The following is a 14,959-nucleotide window of genomic DNA, read 5'->3' on the forward strand; positions in this document are numbered from 1 at the left end:
GTTAGTGTCCAGGAGATCTGAGCCTGTATTTGATAGTTGCTATCAAAGCCATACCTTGCCTGCAATGCACAGCACCTCCAATGGATTCACCAGCACAAGAAATACACAAAAGAAAGAGCATTGCATTTTAGTTTTGGTGCTTAGCTCCTGGCTGGATGAGCATCAGGGAAAGTAGCAACGCTGCTGTAACCTACTTATATGAAATCCCTCTTGCCACCAGACAGGCTTACAGTAGGTGGATTTATACAACTGGAAAGTGGAACTGGAAAAAAAAAAAAAAAAAAGAAAAGAAAAAAAAAGAAAAGAAAAAAAAGAAAAAGGTAGAATGCCAAAGTGGAAATAGCAATTTCAAGCTCTCAGCTAGTATGTAACAATTCTCTTAAGAGTCTATATGCAGCAGCAAGAGGTTCTCTCCTCGTGCTGAGAATTCTGCCTAGAATCTGCCCTGCCACTGGTACAAGATATAAAAAACAACCAAAGAATAAACAAACTTTTTTTTTTTTTTAAAAGGAAAAATAGAGAGAAATCCACATTGCAAGGATAAAGCAGGGGGTGTCACGTGCAGCTTAGCAGAAGTGCCTGACACTGTGGACTACTTTGGTTCCAGCAGGTAGCCACAAGAGTTTAAAAAGCAAATGTAACTATGAATCTACAAATTAAAATAAATAAATAAAATAAAATAATAAAAAAACAGTAAACTTGGAAGGAAAATCCTTCACATTATTAAGAAACACTTAACTTTAGAACAGAAGAACCCTCTGGTGTCTCTGCCATGAGATGCAGACAGCCACACCAGGTATCGTATGATATTTTGAGGCAAAAAGGAGATGCAAACTCCAGAAGGTGCACTGGATGCTTGATGTAGTATTTCAATGGATTTTTCAGTTTCCCAGTATGAAAAAGGGACCAGTCCAGCATTACTAGCACATCATAACCCCATGTATGAATCAAGTACCAAGCTTATTTTTGTTACTGCTCTGCACTTCATGTTTATGATATATAAAATGTGCTTTGAGGGTTGCCACATGTGACTGGATTAGATCACCTGCAATTTTTTAAAATCTGAGCTTAGGGAGGGAATCAGATGAGAATTCCTAAATGTTCAACTTGAGCCCCAGTAAATCTGAAAAAAGACGAGTAAAAATCCAAGTATTTCACAGTCTCCAGAGGAAGAAATCCTTTAATTAGTGACAATGTCAGTATGAATGAGTTTTTCCTTCCCCTTCTGCTGAAAAAACCCAACTGGTGCTGGAATTTCAGTGAAAATCTCTATTCTATGTGCATAGACTGAAGGAGTGACTTAGTAGAGGAACACACCACGAAACTCAACGAAATAAGCGTACGTCAAACACAAAGATCTGATCAGAAGGGAGGATGAAGCAATTCTGAACTGTTTACGCTATGGCACTGTAGATGCCAGCCCAACATCCTGAACTTAAGACTTCTGAGCAGGAGTAATTCCTTAAGCCCACACTGGAAGGTTTCCCACTTCATTCCTATTACTTTATCAAAAATATAAAATACAAAAATTAACAATGCATACATCCAGCATGGAGCAGAAGTTGATTCTCACATGGAGTGTACAAGGGAAACCTGAACACAGATAAAGCAATGCAGATTTCTTGACGGGTGTAAGGCATTATCTGCACAGGCACCAAAGACAGACTGAAAGGGGAAGTCTTCTGCCTTTGCACACCCTTCTCACAGCAAAAGCTTCAGCACAAGGTCAGAAGTGCCTTGGCAATACTTCGTAGTAAGGCAGTGCTGTCTCCCTCTGTACCACTTAAGGAGGCATGCAGTAAGAGGAGAACTCTCAGAAATTACTTTCAACTTCTGAGAAGCTGAAGGAAATTGCTAAGTGACCAAAAACCTAATACATGAAAATCAAAAATGAAAAGGGCCAGGTAAATACATGGTGTGCAAATGAACACAGAGGAGAGGAGAGCATCTTTTTCTTGAGCATGTCAGTCTCCAGCAGATCCTCATCCTGCAAGGCAGTATGAGAATGTTTGGCTCAGCTTTCTTTAAGTATAAACCATTTTTTTGATTTTCTGTTTCTCCATCTGATTATTTGTATTTCAGTTAATTAAGGTGCCTTTTTTTTCTGAAAAATAATTGAGGTGATTCGGTGGGGAAAAAAAACAAACAGGTATAAATGACACGTACCAGATAAATAATATTTACAAAACCAAGAAATTCTAATCTACTGTTCTAAACGTCCTGTAACAGCTACATACTGACTTACAGTAATTCAAAGTAGAAACCCTGAAGTGTGGCTACTGAACATTTTACGTGGGGATATTATACAAACTGCATTCTTATTACTGAGATGCATGTTTTCTAACGCATGGGTTATCATATAACTGCTATGGTCGCTCATGCAGAAAAAGCAAATGAGTACTGTTTGAGAACTGGTGTTCTGAGCACTTGGATCACCTAAAAGCTACTTAGAGAAAAGGCAGAGTTTCTGTGGGAAACACAGCTCTGTGTTTCCTGACTTGCTTGAATGTAAAATGTATTAACTGAATTATGTCAATGGGCCATCTGATATCATGTGGAGGTAACTGCATAGGAAAGCCAGAGTCAAAATAATCCAGAAATGAGAGTTCTGAAGAAGCACAGCAAAAAAAAAAAAAAATCAGATAAAACTCTACAGAACAAACATTTGCTTGTCAAATGCCATAATTGTATCTAATTGATTTCATGGCTTCAATTTCCAGGATTCTCTCTCAGAAATTAGTCCAATTCAAGGAACAATCTAGGCTACACAAACTACTCCTACCTGTCAGGTTGTGGTGGTGTTCTGCCTACAGTGTGAAAGAACAGCTCTGTTTTGCTTCACTAGCTGCATTTTCAGGGTGCTTTGGACAATCTTTAGCAAAAGTCTTGGGAGAGATTCGGTCCAAAAAAAGGAACAGCAGGATATTAAAGAGAAAGTAAACTTTCAATAGAATAGTTGTTAAGAGTTTGACCAAAACAGTTCCAGTTCCAAGAAAAAAAAAAAAAAGACCTTTAGCCTTATCCTAATCTTCTTCCTTCCTATTGAAGCATCTGTTAGATATTTGCCTCATGCCACAGAAGTTTTAAGTAAAAAAATAACCCCAAACCTAACTCAGAGCAATTTCTGGCTGAAGAAGAGAGAAAAATATTTAGTTATATCTATTTTTTCAATCCAACATTATGTCAATGCGAACAAAGTAGCAGCCCATTTTTAAAACCAAGCAAAGATTCTGGAAGTTTGGTTGTTTTGTTGTTTCCTTTTCTTTTTTGTTTGTTTTTACGTATATATGTATATATAGAGAGACTATTTTAAGGGCTTCTTGCCCTCTTTTTCATTTATTGCACAGATCATCTCCTCTCACAAGCAATTGTGCTATCTCTCTGTGGCAATAAAGCCAATTGCTCAGTCTTCCAATATTACTTTCCCATGTACTTATGGCTGCCTGAATATAGTGCACTAGCTAGAGATAAAAAGGAATTATTATCATGGAGTTATGCTCTCTAGGTACATTTTGAGAGTCTGTGCTATAGAAAAATAATTAAGTGAAGAACATCTACCTCTTGGTTCTGAGCTGCTCATATTAAAGCTTAAAAATGCTCTGCAGTCAAGCATTGTCACCTGTTCTTTTATTTTAAGAACTCTGACTTACGCTAATGCAAACCTTAAAAACGCTTGTATTCTGGAAATATCTACATTCACCAACCACAACAATTATTATCATATTAAATTTATGAAGATGTATGAAAGAGTGGTTTAAAGATTAAAGGGTATTATAAAGCCAAAAATACATATGCATGTATATTATACACTACAAATATATGTTTTCAAACCACTGTCTCCACTATGTCTAGAGAAGGCACACATTTCAATTAATAATACATTCAGGCTTTATTTTCAGTTGTAACTTTCAGGAGACATTACCCTTTCAGGCATGATATTGTAACAGTCCTACTGAACTTCAACTTTCATTAAAGGACATCAATCAACTTTCTTTCAGTAAAAACATATGTTCACTGCAAACCACAAAAAAATTCTTGTACAACAAAAGAAAGTTCTATCGTATATACATTTATGACTGTAGACAAAAGATAAATCAAGTCTTGTCATGTATTTATCAATTAAATAAAGCAAAGACTAATTTACATCCCATTTTAAGTCCAAAACAATTTCTCTTTTCTCACAACACCCTGAATTCGCACTTCGTATCAGGGCTCCAGATTATCTGAGCTCTACGATTGATAAAACCACTTATCCTTGAAACTCTGAAAAAATACCTAAATGATTCTGCCTCTGGAATGCTTCTCCATTTTCAGGCGAGTGCTCATTGTCCCTTGCTATCTCAGTAAAGACAACTGTTTGACATGAAGTTTAACAAACAGGGTGCTTTGATCTTACCGTAACAGATGTGCTTAATTTTCAAATGTATTTACTTAAACCCATGTACACTTATCAAGTTGCAAGTTTTGTCTTTCAAATGATTCTTATTAATTTTTACCCTCCACCTTTTGACTAAGTTCAATGTGGTAAAGCTTATACAGGCAAGACCTTCTGCTTAAAACTGACAGACAGTTGTTTCCATTTGCAAATCCTCTAGACTTTTATTGGCTCATTAAATATGTATACTATGAATGAGATTTAAATTATCCTTGTATATAAATCATTTTTTTTTTGAGTTCCTCGCAAAGAAAATTGACTACTGCCATCTTGTGGCCAAACATTTTCATCTGACATTCTTGGACCGTGCTCAAATACCTTGTATTACACTATGGGTAATACCTTATTTTATTTTAAGATAAATACTCTAGAAAGTAACAGATTTGATAAAAATATTTTATTCCAACTCCAGCTGTCTCCAATGCTTTACTCGATGATACAGACCGGACGTGCTGCCTTGTTAAGACTTTGAGCCAAAGTTGAGGTGTGAAAGCCTGAAGTAGTATTAGGAAGATTACTTCGCCCTTCTTCCTCCTCTCTGACACTTACTAGGAAGTAGTGAGGTAGAAGGAAAAAAAAGGAAGATATAACCACTAGTGAGGAAGACTGCTTTTCATGTTGGGAAAGGTCAATCATCCTAGAAGGCAGAACTGGTACATAATTTCCTTTTTTGCAATACAGAGGTCATAATTTATTGGAAATTCAATTCCAATTCTGATTTTCTGAACAGTAGAGGAAAGATATAGTTCTTCCTATTAGAAAGAGTCATTGCAATACCTTCCACCAATATTAAAAAAATCGAGGTTTTATTTCTATTAATAAATTTATTTTATTAATAATTTATTAAATAAAAATAAATCAAATTTATTTTTATATGTACCCACCTTAAAAACACATTGATAAATGTCTCTACAACAAAAATTGTACATGCACTAAAGTATGCCACCTCTGTAAGTTTTTCCACTAACTGCGCATTGAAGCTAAGTTTTACATTACTCGTAACTTTATTCTTTATACGTAAACCATGGTTTTGAATTTAGGTTTCAAGTCCCATGACCATAACATTGGCCGAGGGTTTTTCTTACCACTTTTAAATAGTTGAAGCATAATAATTCCAACTGAATTAGAATTCAATTACATGTTTAAAAAAAAAAAATGGAATGGAAGAAGTTCAAAGAATTATTTTTAAAAGGGCTTGCATGAAGAATTTGTCTATGTTATGGTGGAGCAATTATAATTCATATATTGTACACATGCAGGTTTTTAGATTCCTGCTCTTAGCACTTAAGATTAAAATTGCTATTTCTCATTCTGTCACCTCCACAAACTTATTATCTGCTAACGTAACTAAGTAGAGCAGTAATATGCATAGTTCATGTTATTCCAACACTGCCTTGAACTACAATAAACAAAAAAATTCTCATGCAGTATCATTAATACTTTTAACAAACACTGTTAAATAATCTCTAAAAATAGAATGGTTATGCATAGATAGTGATTTTCTTTTGTGACAGATAGTATTATCTGTTACACACTAGCTTGAAACCCATCTTAACCCAGGCCATTTTAACACTGAAAATCTCTATTTTTCTCACCTTTGCACGATCCTAATACTTTGTATTATCTTTCAGTTCTCCTCTAGTACCCCTGCATTTTTTCATATGTGTGAACTACTGCCATCTATCACCACATTATGAGTATTTTGTTTGCAGAACAGCAATTAATGATTCAGTTGACTACATAATATGCACATTGTGAAGCTCTTGACAAATAAAAATGTAAATAAATCCTTAACTGCAAGGATTCTCATGACATATACAGACAGATGCATTTCCAACCTTTTTGGTGCACCCCAGCTATTACCAAAAGTATGTACACAGATTTGCACTGCATACAAACATTCAGAAATTTGGGAATTTCATAGTAATAAAAACAAAAATTTAAAAACCAAATCTTTAGTATACATGAGTATACAACAACATTTAGAAGTGCTTAACTGAAAGAACTATGTTTGCTTATTGACAATTTACCTTCTTGCTGCATCTCTTCAGACTTCCTTCTCACATGAATTACTCGGGGTCTCACAATTTGTGCATCTCCTTGGCTTTCCTCCTACATATCATACATTAAAATCATGTCAGAAAGCTGATTTTTAATTTAAAAGCACAGTAAAACTATGTGAGGCTTCAGGAAACATTCAAAGAGGTTTTTAAAGATTCATTAAAGGTTATGCACTTGTGCTGCTTCCTTTCAGCTTCAAAAGAATTCAGATCTGAATTAGCTTATTGCAACTCTATTTCCTCTCGACTAACATCCTGGCAGAAGTAGGTATGGCAAAGCGCCATTTAGACCTGAAGACACAGAAGACCTTTAACTCCTGCTAGAAGAATGTGGCAGAAAGAACATAAGATTCCTCTGGCTTTCTTCCATACCCAGGACTTCTCCATGGGTATTATCCTACTGAATAAAAAGGGAAACAAACAAACAAAAAAAAAACCAACTAAACATTTCAGCACCCATATTAGAAAATGCATGCCTAGTTTAAAATGTATTTCCCTGACAATGTTTTTAAACTAATTTTCCTCTCTTTCTTAAATTTTCATGAGGATCTATGTCTGCATCAATGCCTATGGGAAAACAGTTAATTAGACGCAACAAACACAGTGCACGTTGAAAAGAGAGACAGCACATTGGCCAAATATGCCAGTTGTCTTGTGTGCTAACTGTCTGGAACAGTAATTGTGACCCAAGAACATTCCACCACATATACATAGGAAAGATGGAAAGTCCAAAACAGAGTTGTCCTGATTTTGGCTGGGATAGAGTTTATTTTCTTTGTAGAAGCTTGTATGATGCTGTAAGACTTAGAATGATGCGTGGAGACTTAGAAAACTCAGGCATCCTCTACAACAGCCAAAATTGATTTAATTAGTTATTCTGTCGATTCCATAGATAAAAGTTTTTTTAATGGAGATTCTTAAAAAAGATTACTTTTTTTTTTTGCATATTATAGAGCATTTGGAACTTATGGATAGAATTGCTGTTTGACTTCTGGGAAGACTATATGCCCTGAGAAGCAATAGCATGGGTATTATCTTGAAGACCTGATGACAAAGTACCAGCAGTATTTTGCTCCGCCACAGATAACAAGGAAGAAAAGTATACTTTAGTTCTGCAAGAGAAACTCTCCACAACAGAAGCCACAAGTGAAACAGAAGCCAGCCAAAAATACAGATGAAAAGGAGAAAATATATGTCCGTCACACAATAAACACGATGCCAACTATGCAATCAGGGCTTCCTGACAACCATCTCCTAGAATAAGGGGCATCTCAACAGTAATGATAATGCTTGTTATGTACTCAGTGATTGCTTAAGCCAGTGTTGCAGAAATCAAGGAGGAACAAAAAGGTAAGCCATTCAGTCACTCTCTTCCTCACTGGCTGCATGGCCAAGTTAATACTCCCCAGTGAACAAGGCTTCGAGAAGCCTACACTAGCAGGTAGCATGTCATCTCTGTAACAGGCATGAACACAACCTCACCGGCATAGCAGTGAGCTAAGGTTGACCAAAGTGAATATACATGCACCTGAGATCAACCTAGCATCTCCTCAAGGCAGTATGCGCTTGGATGGACCGATGAGGACTGGCACAAACTCAGGCACCTCTACATAACATGATGCTGACCTACTCTGTTCACAATTTGAAGCTGACGAGATAAGAAAGTTTTAAAATGATTTGCTGAAAGCAGAAAAGGTCTAGCTGTAAGTCTCATGGAAATGTGATGGAAGGCCATCAGTGCTACAGGGCATTAAATGTAAGCATAGAGGTATACCGGTGAGAGTCCATTTGAAATGTCTTGTTTGGTGTTTTTGTTGTGTTTTGTTTCTTGTTTGCTTGTTTCTTTGTATTTATTTTTTTTTAAATAAGACAAGCTAAAAAAAAATTAAACTTAACTGAGGTGCAAGCAGAAGTTGAGAGACAACACAGACTCATAACCTACAATTATGCATTCCTGGAGGATTTAAAAAAGAAAACATGTCTTTTGAAATACCAAAAATGAAAGCTAATGAGAATACCAAAGTGACAATCCCACTCAAAAAATGTTGATTGTAGAAAAACATTCCGACTTGTACAAGAACATTATGAAAATATTTTGCAACCGACTTTCTAACAATGAATAGGGGACTTTCAATGATTTAGATTTACCATCTTCAAAATGTTTAGCCACACAATTAGGATTATCAACATTCATAACCCTCCCATGAAGGCACAATGATTTATCTAGAACAGGAGGAGCCCGGCTTCCTCCAAGTCACTCTGTTGCTTCTTAGAGTACGAGTATAGGGGTAAAGTGGCCACAAGCAGCAGTTCATTCCTATACTGTTACACAAGAATGGCCTGAAGGGGTCAAACCAAAGATGCATTTAGTCTGGCATTCTGTCTAACAGTGGCTAAAAGCACATATAAATCTCACAGAAGTCCAATGCCAGAAATGGAGGAGCAGCTGAGGAATTTGGGTAGATAAGAAAATTCCTGTATGACTAAAGTCATTCGTTTTGGAGTGACCACACAGACTTCACTCCTCGTGACTAGAAGGCATTTGCTCCTGCCCTCCATGAAAACACAATGCTCTTTCTGTTGGTCAGAATCTGGCCCAGACACCTGTGAGAGGGAGCAAACAAGCAGTACATGTATGGCAGCTCCACACTGCTGCCCACAACCTCTCTGAAAAGAAGATCCTGTTCAGGTAGGTTACAAAAACCCACCCAGGCTTTGCCGTAATAAATCCTAACATCCACAAGGTGCCTTCCCAGTTAAATAAGAACAAAGCTCTACAGAACTCAAGGCCCAGCTGGACGCCACCTGAAATATTTTCTCAAGCCTCTCTGCAAACACTATTAAAAAGCCTAGTTTTGCTCCTAAATGGATTGGTCTTCTTGCTTCATACACAGCCGATAGAATTTTAGTTCAAAGAAAGCAAAACAATGCCTAGAGATGAAAAACAAATTTTGAAATGACTGATGTCAGTCAGAGTCAATAACTAACTGGGGAGGAAATCTTTTAAGAAGTTTAAAGTGATCATCACCTTAAAACATTTCATAGAATGACTCATTCTGAATGCCTGAGTACCTCTTGTTTCAAATTGCTTTCAAATTACCTGGTACCGAGTTTTTTTTTTCAGAGAAGGATACACAGATCTAGCGGAGGATCTCACGAAGCGTGGCTTTGCACCATGCAGGGCAGATGTTTACTCTGGTTATCACTTATAGGTATACACATCATAGAATAGCTAAAAATCTAGCCCATGAGAAAATGTGATTTAGAGTCTTATGTGAGGAACACCCACATGCAGGAAGAATATATTTTATTTGGGGGAAAACAACAAAACAAAACCACACACACAAAGTTTGGGGATTTGTCTGTTTGGTTTGGAGGGAGGGTGAGTTTTTTATGCCAGCAGGCGAAAAAGAAAAAGAACACAAACACAAAACCCCACCACACTAAGGGTTCAGATGCAAAAATAGGTTTCTAAAGATGAGATATACATATATATACATAATATACATAAATCTGTATGTATATTTTCTCTTTATGAAAGACACTGGGTCAGATCACTTTACATTTCTTGTATAGGTGAGACTATGTAACATGGAGTCATCTTACACATGGTACATTACCATTTGCCTGTACCCTGGCACACAAAAATCAATTCTATCAGCTAATTCTTCAGAGTATGAGATGCAGATATCACTGGGTTCTTCATCATAACTACTGGTACCAAAAGAAGGAAACACACCCTTTACACTCCCTGCCCCTGTTATTTTTGGCTAGTGAAAGGATAGCAAGGATACAAACTTCACCTCAACAGACACTGACATTTAACAGAATCCAGTCTTGTCCGTGAACAATCACTCCAAGAAATAATATAATCTGATGACCTCAAAGTGAAAGAGGTATATACCATTTAAAAACCTCTTTGAAGATGCAACACATCCCATCAGATGACGTATTTAAGAACTGCTCAGAAAACAATGGCACAATACATATCAAGCCTCAAAAACAACAACAACAACACAATGTAAGATTGGTAAATATAAGATATTTTGGGCTATTCTTAATATAGACTATCAGGTAAGGACAGAATGCATCCAGGAACATAACAACTATGGTAAGTACATCATTACTTTTAAACACACTGTGAAGCTTAACATATCTGCCACCTCATTTATAGCTTTTGCCACTTGCCATTTAAATTTACCTTTAGTTAGTGAGGTAACTAAATCTCTAGGTAACAGCACACACTAATAGAGTAGTAAAGGACTAACTTTATAGGCTTCAAGCAGAGATCAACAGGATCTTTCTCTGCCTTCAAGTATCCTAAGGTACATCACCATTACTGCCTATCCAACCCTGCCCCTACTATTTCAGCCAAAGCTCCTGAAATGCTAAAATCATTGGTTTACAACGAGAGAGGCTGAACCTCTACTATTACTTCCTTTCCTGTATATTCCATGTGTTATTTTTCTGTATTTGAAGTACTGTGTCCCTCCACCACTGGCATAGCCCATCTGAACTGAGTATGTATACTACCAGGTCCTGTGAGACCGGTGAAGCAGCGAGGAAGCATGGAAAAGGTAAAAAGGGGATCTGAGCCTAACAGAAAACATATTGCTGGATTCTGTCACAGTAAAATCATTTTTTATTACACACGTGTACCTCACATACAGCTTCTCAGCTGAATGTGTCACTTCAAACACATCAGTTCTGTGATTATTCACACTAAACATGAAAATTAAACATTTATTTTCCTAGGTTTCATTTTGCACTTTCTAACTAGTGACAGAAAAGATTCTTTGAGTTTACCTGGGAGGAACCCTTTGAGAGAGATGTCACGCTGCAGTCTGGTTGGGCTGCTTGCAGAACACGTTTTGAAACGGGTTGCGATTCCAGTTCAGCCATAAGCATTGGACCATGGCTCGTATCAGCATCTCCAAGAGTTTCTGCTGAGAGAGAAAAATAATTAAGGAAAAAAAAACCTTGATGAGCTGGAGCAATAATCTCCCAGACTGCTCATGTGACAAGATGTGGAGCCTTTTCAACAATGGACATGCACTGTTAAAGAGAATGATTCCCTCCTTACATGGTGCTTCGGATATCCATCTATTTGTCCTTGTGGGGTGAAAAGAAAAAGGAAATGCATCTCTGTGGAGATCAGAGAAAAAAATCAGCCTTATCACCTGTAGATTTCTAACATGGCAAGCATTTATTGTAGCTTCAGAGATGTATAGCTCACGATACCATTATGGGCTTAATGCACTTTACCACACATACAGGAAAGAGATTGGAAAGGCTTCTTCATGAAAATGTTTCACTCTGCTCACTCTGCTGTGTGGATGAAAAGAAACCTGTATATACTCTTTTTTTAAGGGGTAATTTGCTGTATAATCTTGCATTTATCACGCTTTCACAGCCTGCAAGTGTGTAAAGCATCTTTATGAAAAATATACTGACAGATCATGAACTAACTTTACCCTTCTGCTATCATACAGAGCCAAAGAATGAATTCTAAGTCTAATTAACTACAATTATTGCTTAATTAACTGTAATTATTGTTCAGCTTAAATACATGTGCCACTTCTCATTTGCATGTTGGTTTTTATATCCATAACTTCAAGCACTGAAAACAAGGATTTAAAAAGGAAAGACTGCTCATCAAGATGCTGTTACACACCTACATAAGCAACACCTTAAACATCCTACAAAGGGACATTGTTTCCACGATACAAAAAAAAAGTCACAAAAGTGAAAATAGCCATACACATACAATCCCCAGAATTCTTACAAGATGTATCTGCTAGTAAGTGACTCATTCTGACAAAGAAACTAGGTACCCACTACAAGGCTGTATGTACAGAGACAGACACCCTGAAATATGTAAACAATATATTGGTACAACAATTACTTCATTTCATCCCTAAAAACAATTCTCAAATGAAATGTTGGACCTGCACCCTAATTGTTGTGGCTACTGGGACATAGCACATAGTTCTGACTTGCATTAGACTGAAGGACATGAAATCTCACAAACCAGTGAATGGATACAGAACATTTGGAAGAAAAAATAAACAATCATTAAGTTTTTTTTAGAATTGAATTTGACTTGAAAGAACAAAATATGTATTCTACAGGTCTACTTTTGTATAGACAAGTGGGTACTTGGCATGATTTTCTTCAAATTGTAGGATATTATAGATGGAGAAGAGTGAAGACACATCTTGAATTAAGTCAACCCAATCCAGTTCTCAGAAACAGAATGCTAATTCTTTCACTGCATCAATTGCCTTTACATTTCTAATATTGGATTTTGAACACAATCTCTAAAATTTCTGCACAGAGAAGAAATCATAGAATCATGGAATGATTTGGGTTGGAAGGAACCTTTAAGGATCACCTCGTTCCAACCCCTCTGCCGTGGACAGAGACACCTTCCACTAGACCAAGTTGCTCAAAGCCCCAGCCTGGCCTTAAACACTTCCAGAGATGGGGCATCTACAACTTCTCTGGGTAACCTGTTCCAGTGCCTCACCACTGTCTGACTAAAGAATTTCTTCCTTATATCTAATCTAAAGTTACTCTCTTTCAGTTTAAAGCCATTGTCCCTTGTCCCGTCATTATACCCTCTGATAAAGAATCCCTCTCCAACTTTCTTGTAGGCTGCCTTAGGTACTGGAAGGCCACTACAAGATCTTCCCGGAGCCTTCTCTTCTGAAATAACAGTCAAATCATACCTGCAGTTTGGGCAAGCTGCCCTGGTGACAGAGAACGGAAATCCTGGTATGGTCTGCTCTCAGAAGTCTGAGCAGCTGCATGGTCCATATTAACTGCGTGCCCCATTAGGATTCTCTCTGCTGCTCTGGTCAGCCTAGGTCTTTGGCCTTCACTGAGCTCCCCAACACTGTCATCAGAATCCTGCATAGAACAGCAGCATCAGAACATCGGGTAGACAAAAAAAAAAAAAAAAAAAAAAAAGAATTTCTTCCAAAACGAGGCAAACTTAAGTCTATACAACTAGCATTGAATAAAGGTAGCTAAAACTGAAAAGCTATCATCTAATTGGGTTTGAAAGCAAGATATACTTTTATTAACACTGGACTGAAAAGAATTGGAGCTGAAGAACACCACTTATTTTGTTAGCTATGTCACAATGTGATAAGAACCTAAGTTATATTTTGGCACAGAAGTCTTTAATATTATAGATATGTCCACTGTTGACTGCCTGTAACATTGGAAGCACCTAAAAGCTATTGAATGTCTTTGTATAGCATGTCAGATAAAAACTTTAAAATATGTTTGAATTGCGCATAAATGCAGATGGTTCTCTGGATTCTGACTTTCAAAGCTGCAGCGAAAAATAAGTTAACCTGCTTCTATGCAGGAAAAAAAGATGGCTAAATACACATACATGCATGGAATCATTCTAACGCAATACTAGCAACATCTACAAGAGATTCCCTTGTATACAGGAAGGTATGCTTGCACACACCTTGCCAGAATCTGTGGAGGAATTTATTAGTGTCTTGTATGGACAGACCGAGCAGTCTGTAGCTATGGGAAAGCCAAAAACCAAATCAGAGATGCATTTTTAATTGGCAGTGCTGATGAGAAAATGTCATTACAATTACAGTTAGGCTCAGAGTTGACGCTGCAGAAAGCTATTCTCTAAGTTCATCCACCAGAGCTCATTAAGCAAAATAAAGACAGACAAATGAACAGTTAAGGAGGCGAGTGAAGTCAGTAATTATTTAGACTAAACTGACCAAGACAGAAGGAAGAAACTGCATATGCATCAGTAAAAATCACAAAAAGCAAGATCTGTCCTAAACAAAGGTGCTCATGAACTGTGTTGCTGTATTCAAAGTTCACTTCCTTTAAACATTCCTCCAGCTGTCACTTAGAATAAACACTCAATCCAAACTATTATTTTCCACATAGAAGATACCTAGATGTGTTACAATAAATGACGTTTGCCCTTTGTGATGCAGTTGTATTTTTTCCTGTTAGCCTGATTTTTCTGCCAACCAAATATGAATATTTTGAGGTTTTGTTCCAAGATCAGTATCAACAGCATATGCAAAAGTGCATGAAAACATTTGCTGATGGTTACTCTTCATAACAGCCATGAGAGCGTGTTAGGCAGGTAAGCACAGTGAACCCGTAATGCCAAACATACCAGCTACATTGCTGAAGTGATGAAACACTTCCCTGGTGTTCCAAAGGACAAATCTGATACATTGAAACAGTCACATACACACCTAGAAAACAAGGTATGTGTGACACTATGTACAGCTAACTTACTTGTACAGATGTGTAACCTTCAGTGGTTTTAGAAGTTTTACATGAGAAGAGACAATGGCAGTGGGGTCACTTCCAGCAGGGGTTGAGGTGTACAAACTTAACAGTAAGGATAGGCTTGAAACTTCATAAACTTAAGATTTTGTCTACTTTTGAGTAAAATAGTTTC

General features: G+C 37.0%; 1 protein-coding gene across 8 annotated transcripts in view; it reads right to left on the minus strand.

The window, feature by feature from the left end:
* Nucleotides 1-14,959, minus strand: part of KIAA0586 (KIAA0586 ortholog) — a 70,349-nt gene that overhangs the window by 19,655 nt on the left and 35,735 nt on the right. For 6 of the 8 annotated variants that reach the window (XR_010832034.1, XR_010832035.1, XM_066998498.1 and 3 more), the window contains exons 28-30: nt 13,227-13,407; nt 11,302-11,441; nt 6,466-6,547 (exon numbers count right to left, since the gene is read on the minus strand). Coding sequence is in view for 6 of the 8 variants with exons in the window: in XM_066998498.1 (XP_066854599.1) it covers nt 6,466-6,547; nt 11,302-11,441; nt 13,227-13,407 (403 nt within the window). In the remaining 2 variants the exon portion in view is untranslated. Of the gene's footprint in view, nt 1-2,962; nt 4,984-6,465; nt 6,548-11,301; nt 11,442-13,226; nt 13,408-14,959 lie in introns of those variants that run through there. The other 2 variants (XM_066998500.1, XM_066998499.1) reach the window with 2 other exon arrangements.

Source organism: Anser cygnoides, chromosome 5 (assembly GCF_040182565.1).
Source record: "Anser cygnoides isolate HZ-2024a breed goose chromosome 5, Taihu_goose_T2T_genome, whole genome shotgun sequence".
NCBI lineage: Eukaryota > Metazoa > Chordata > Aves > Anseriformes > Anatidae > Anser > Anser cygnoides.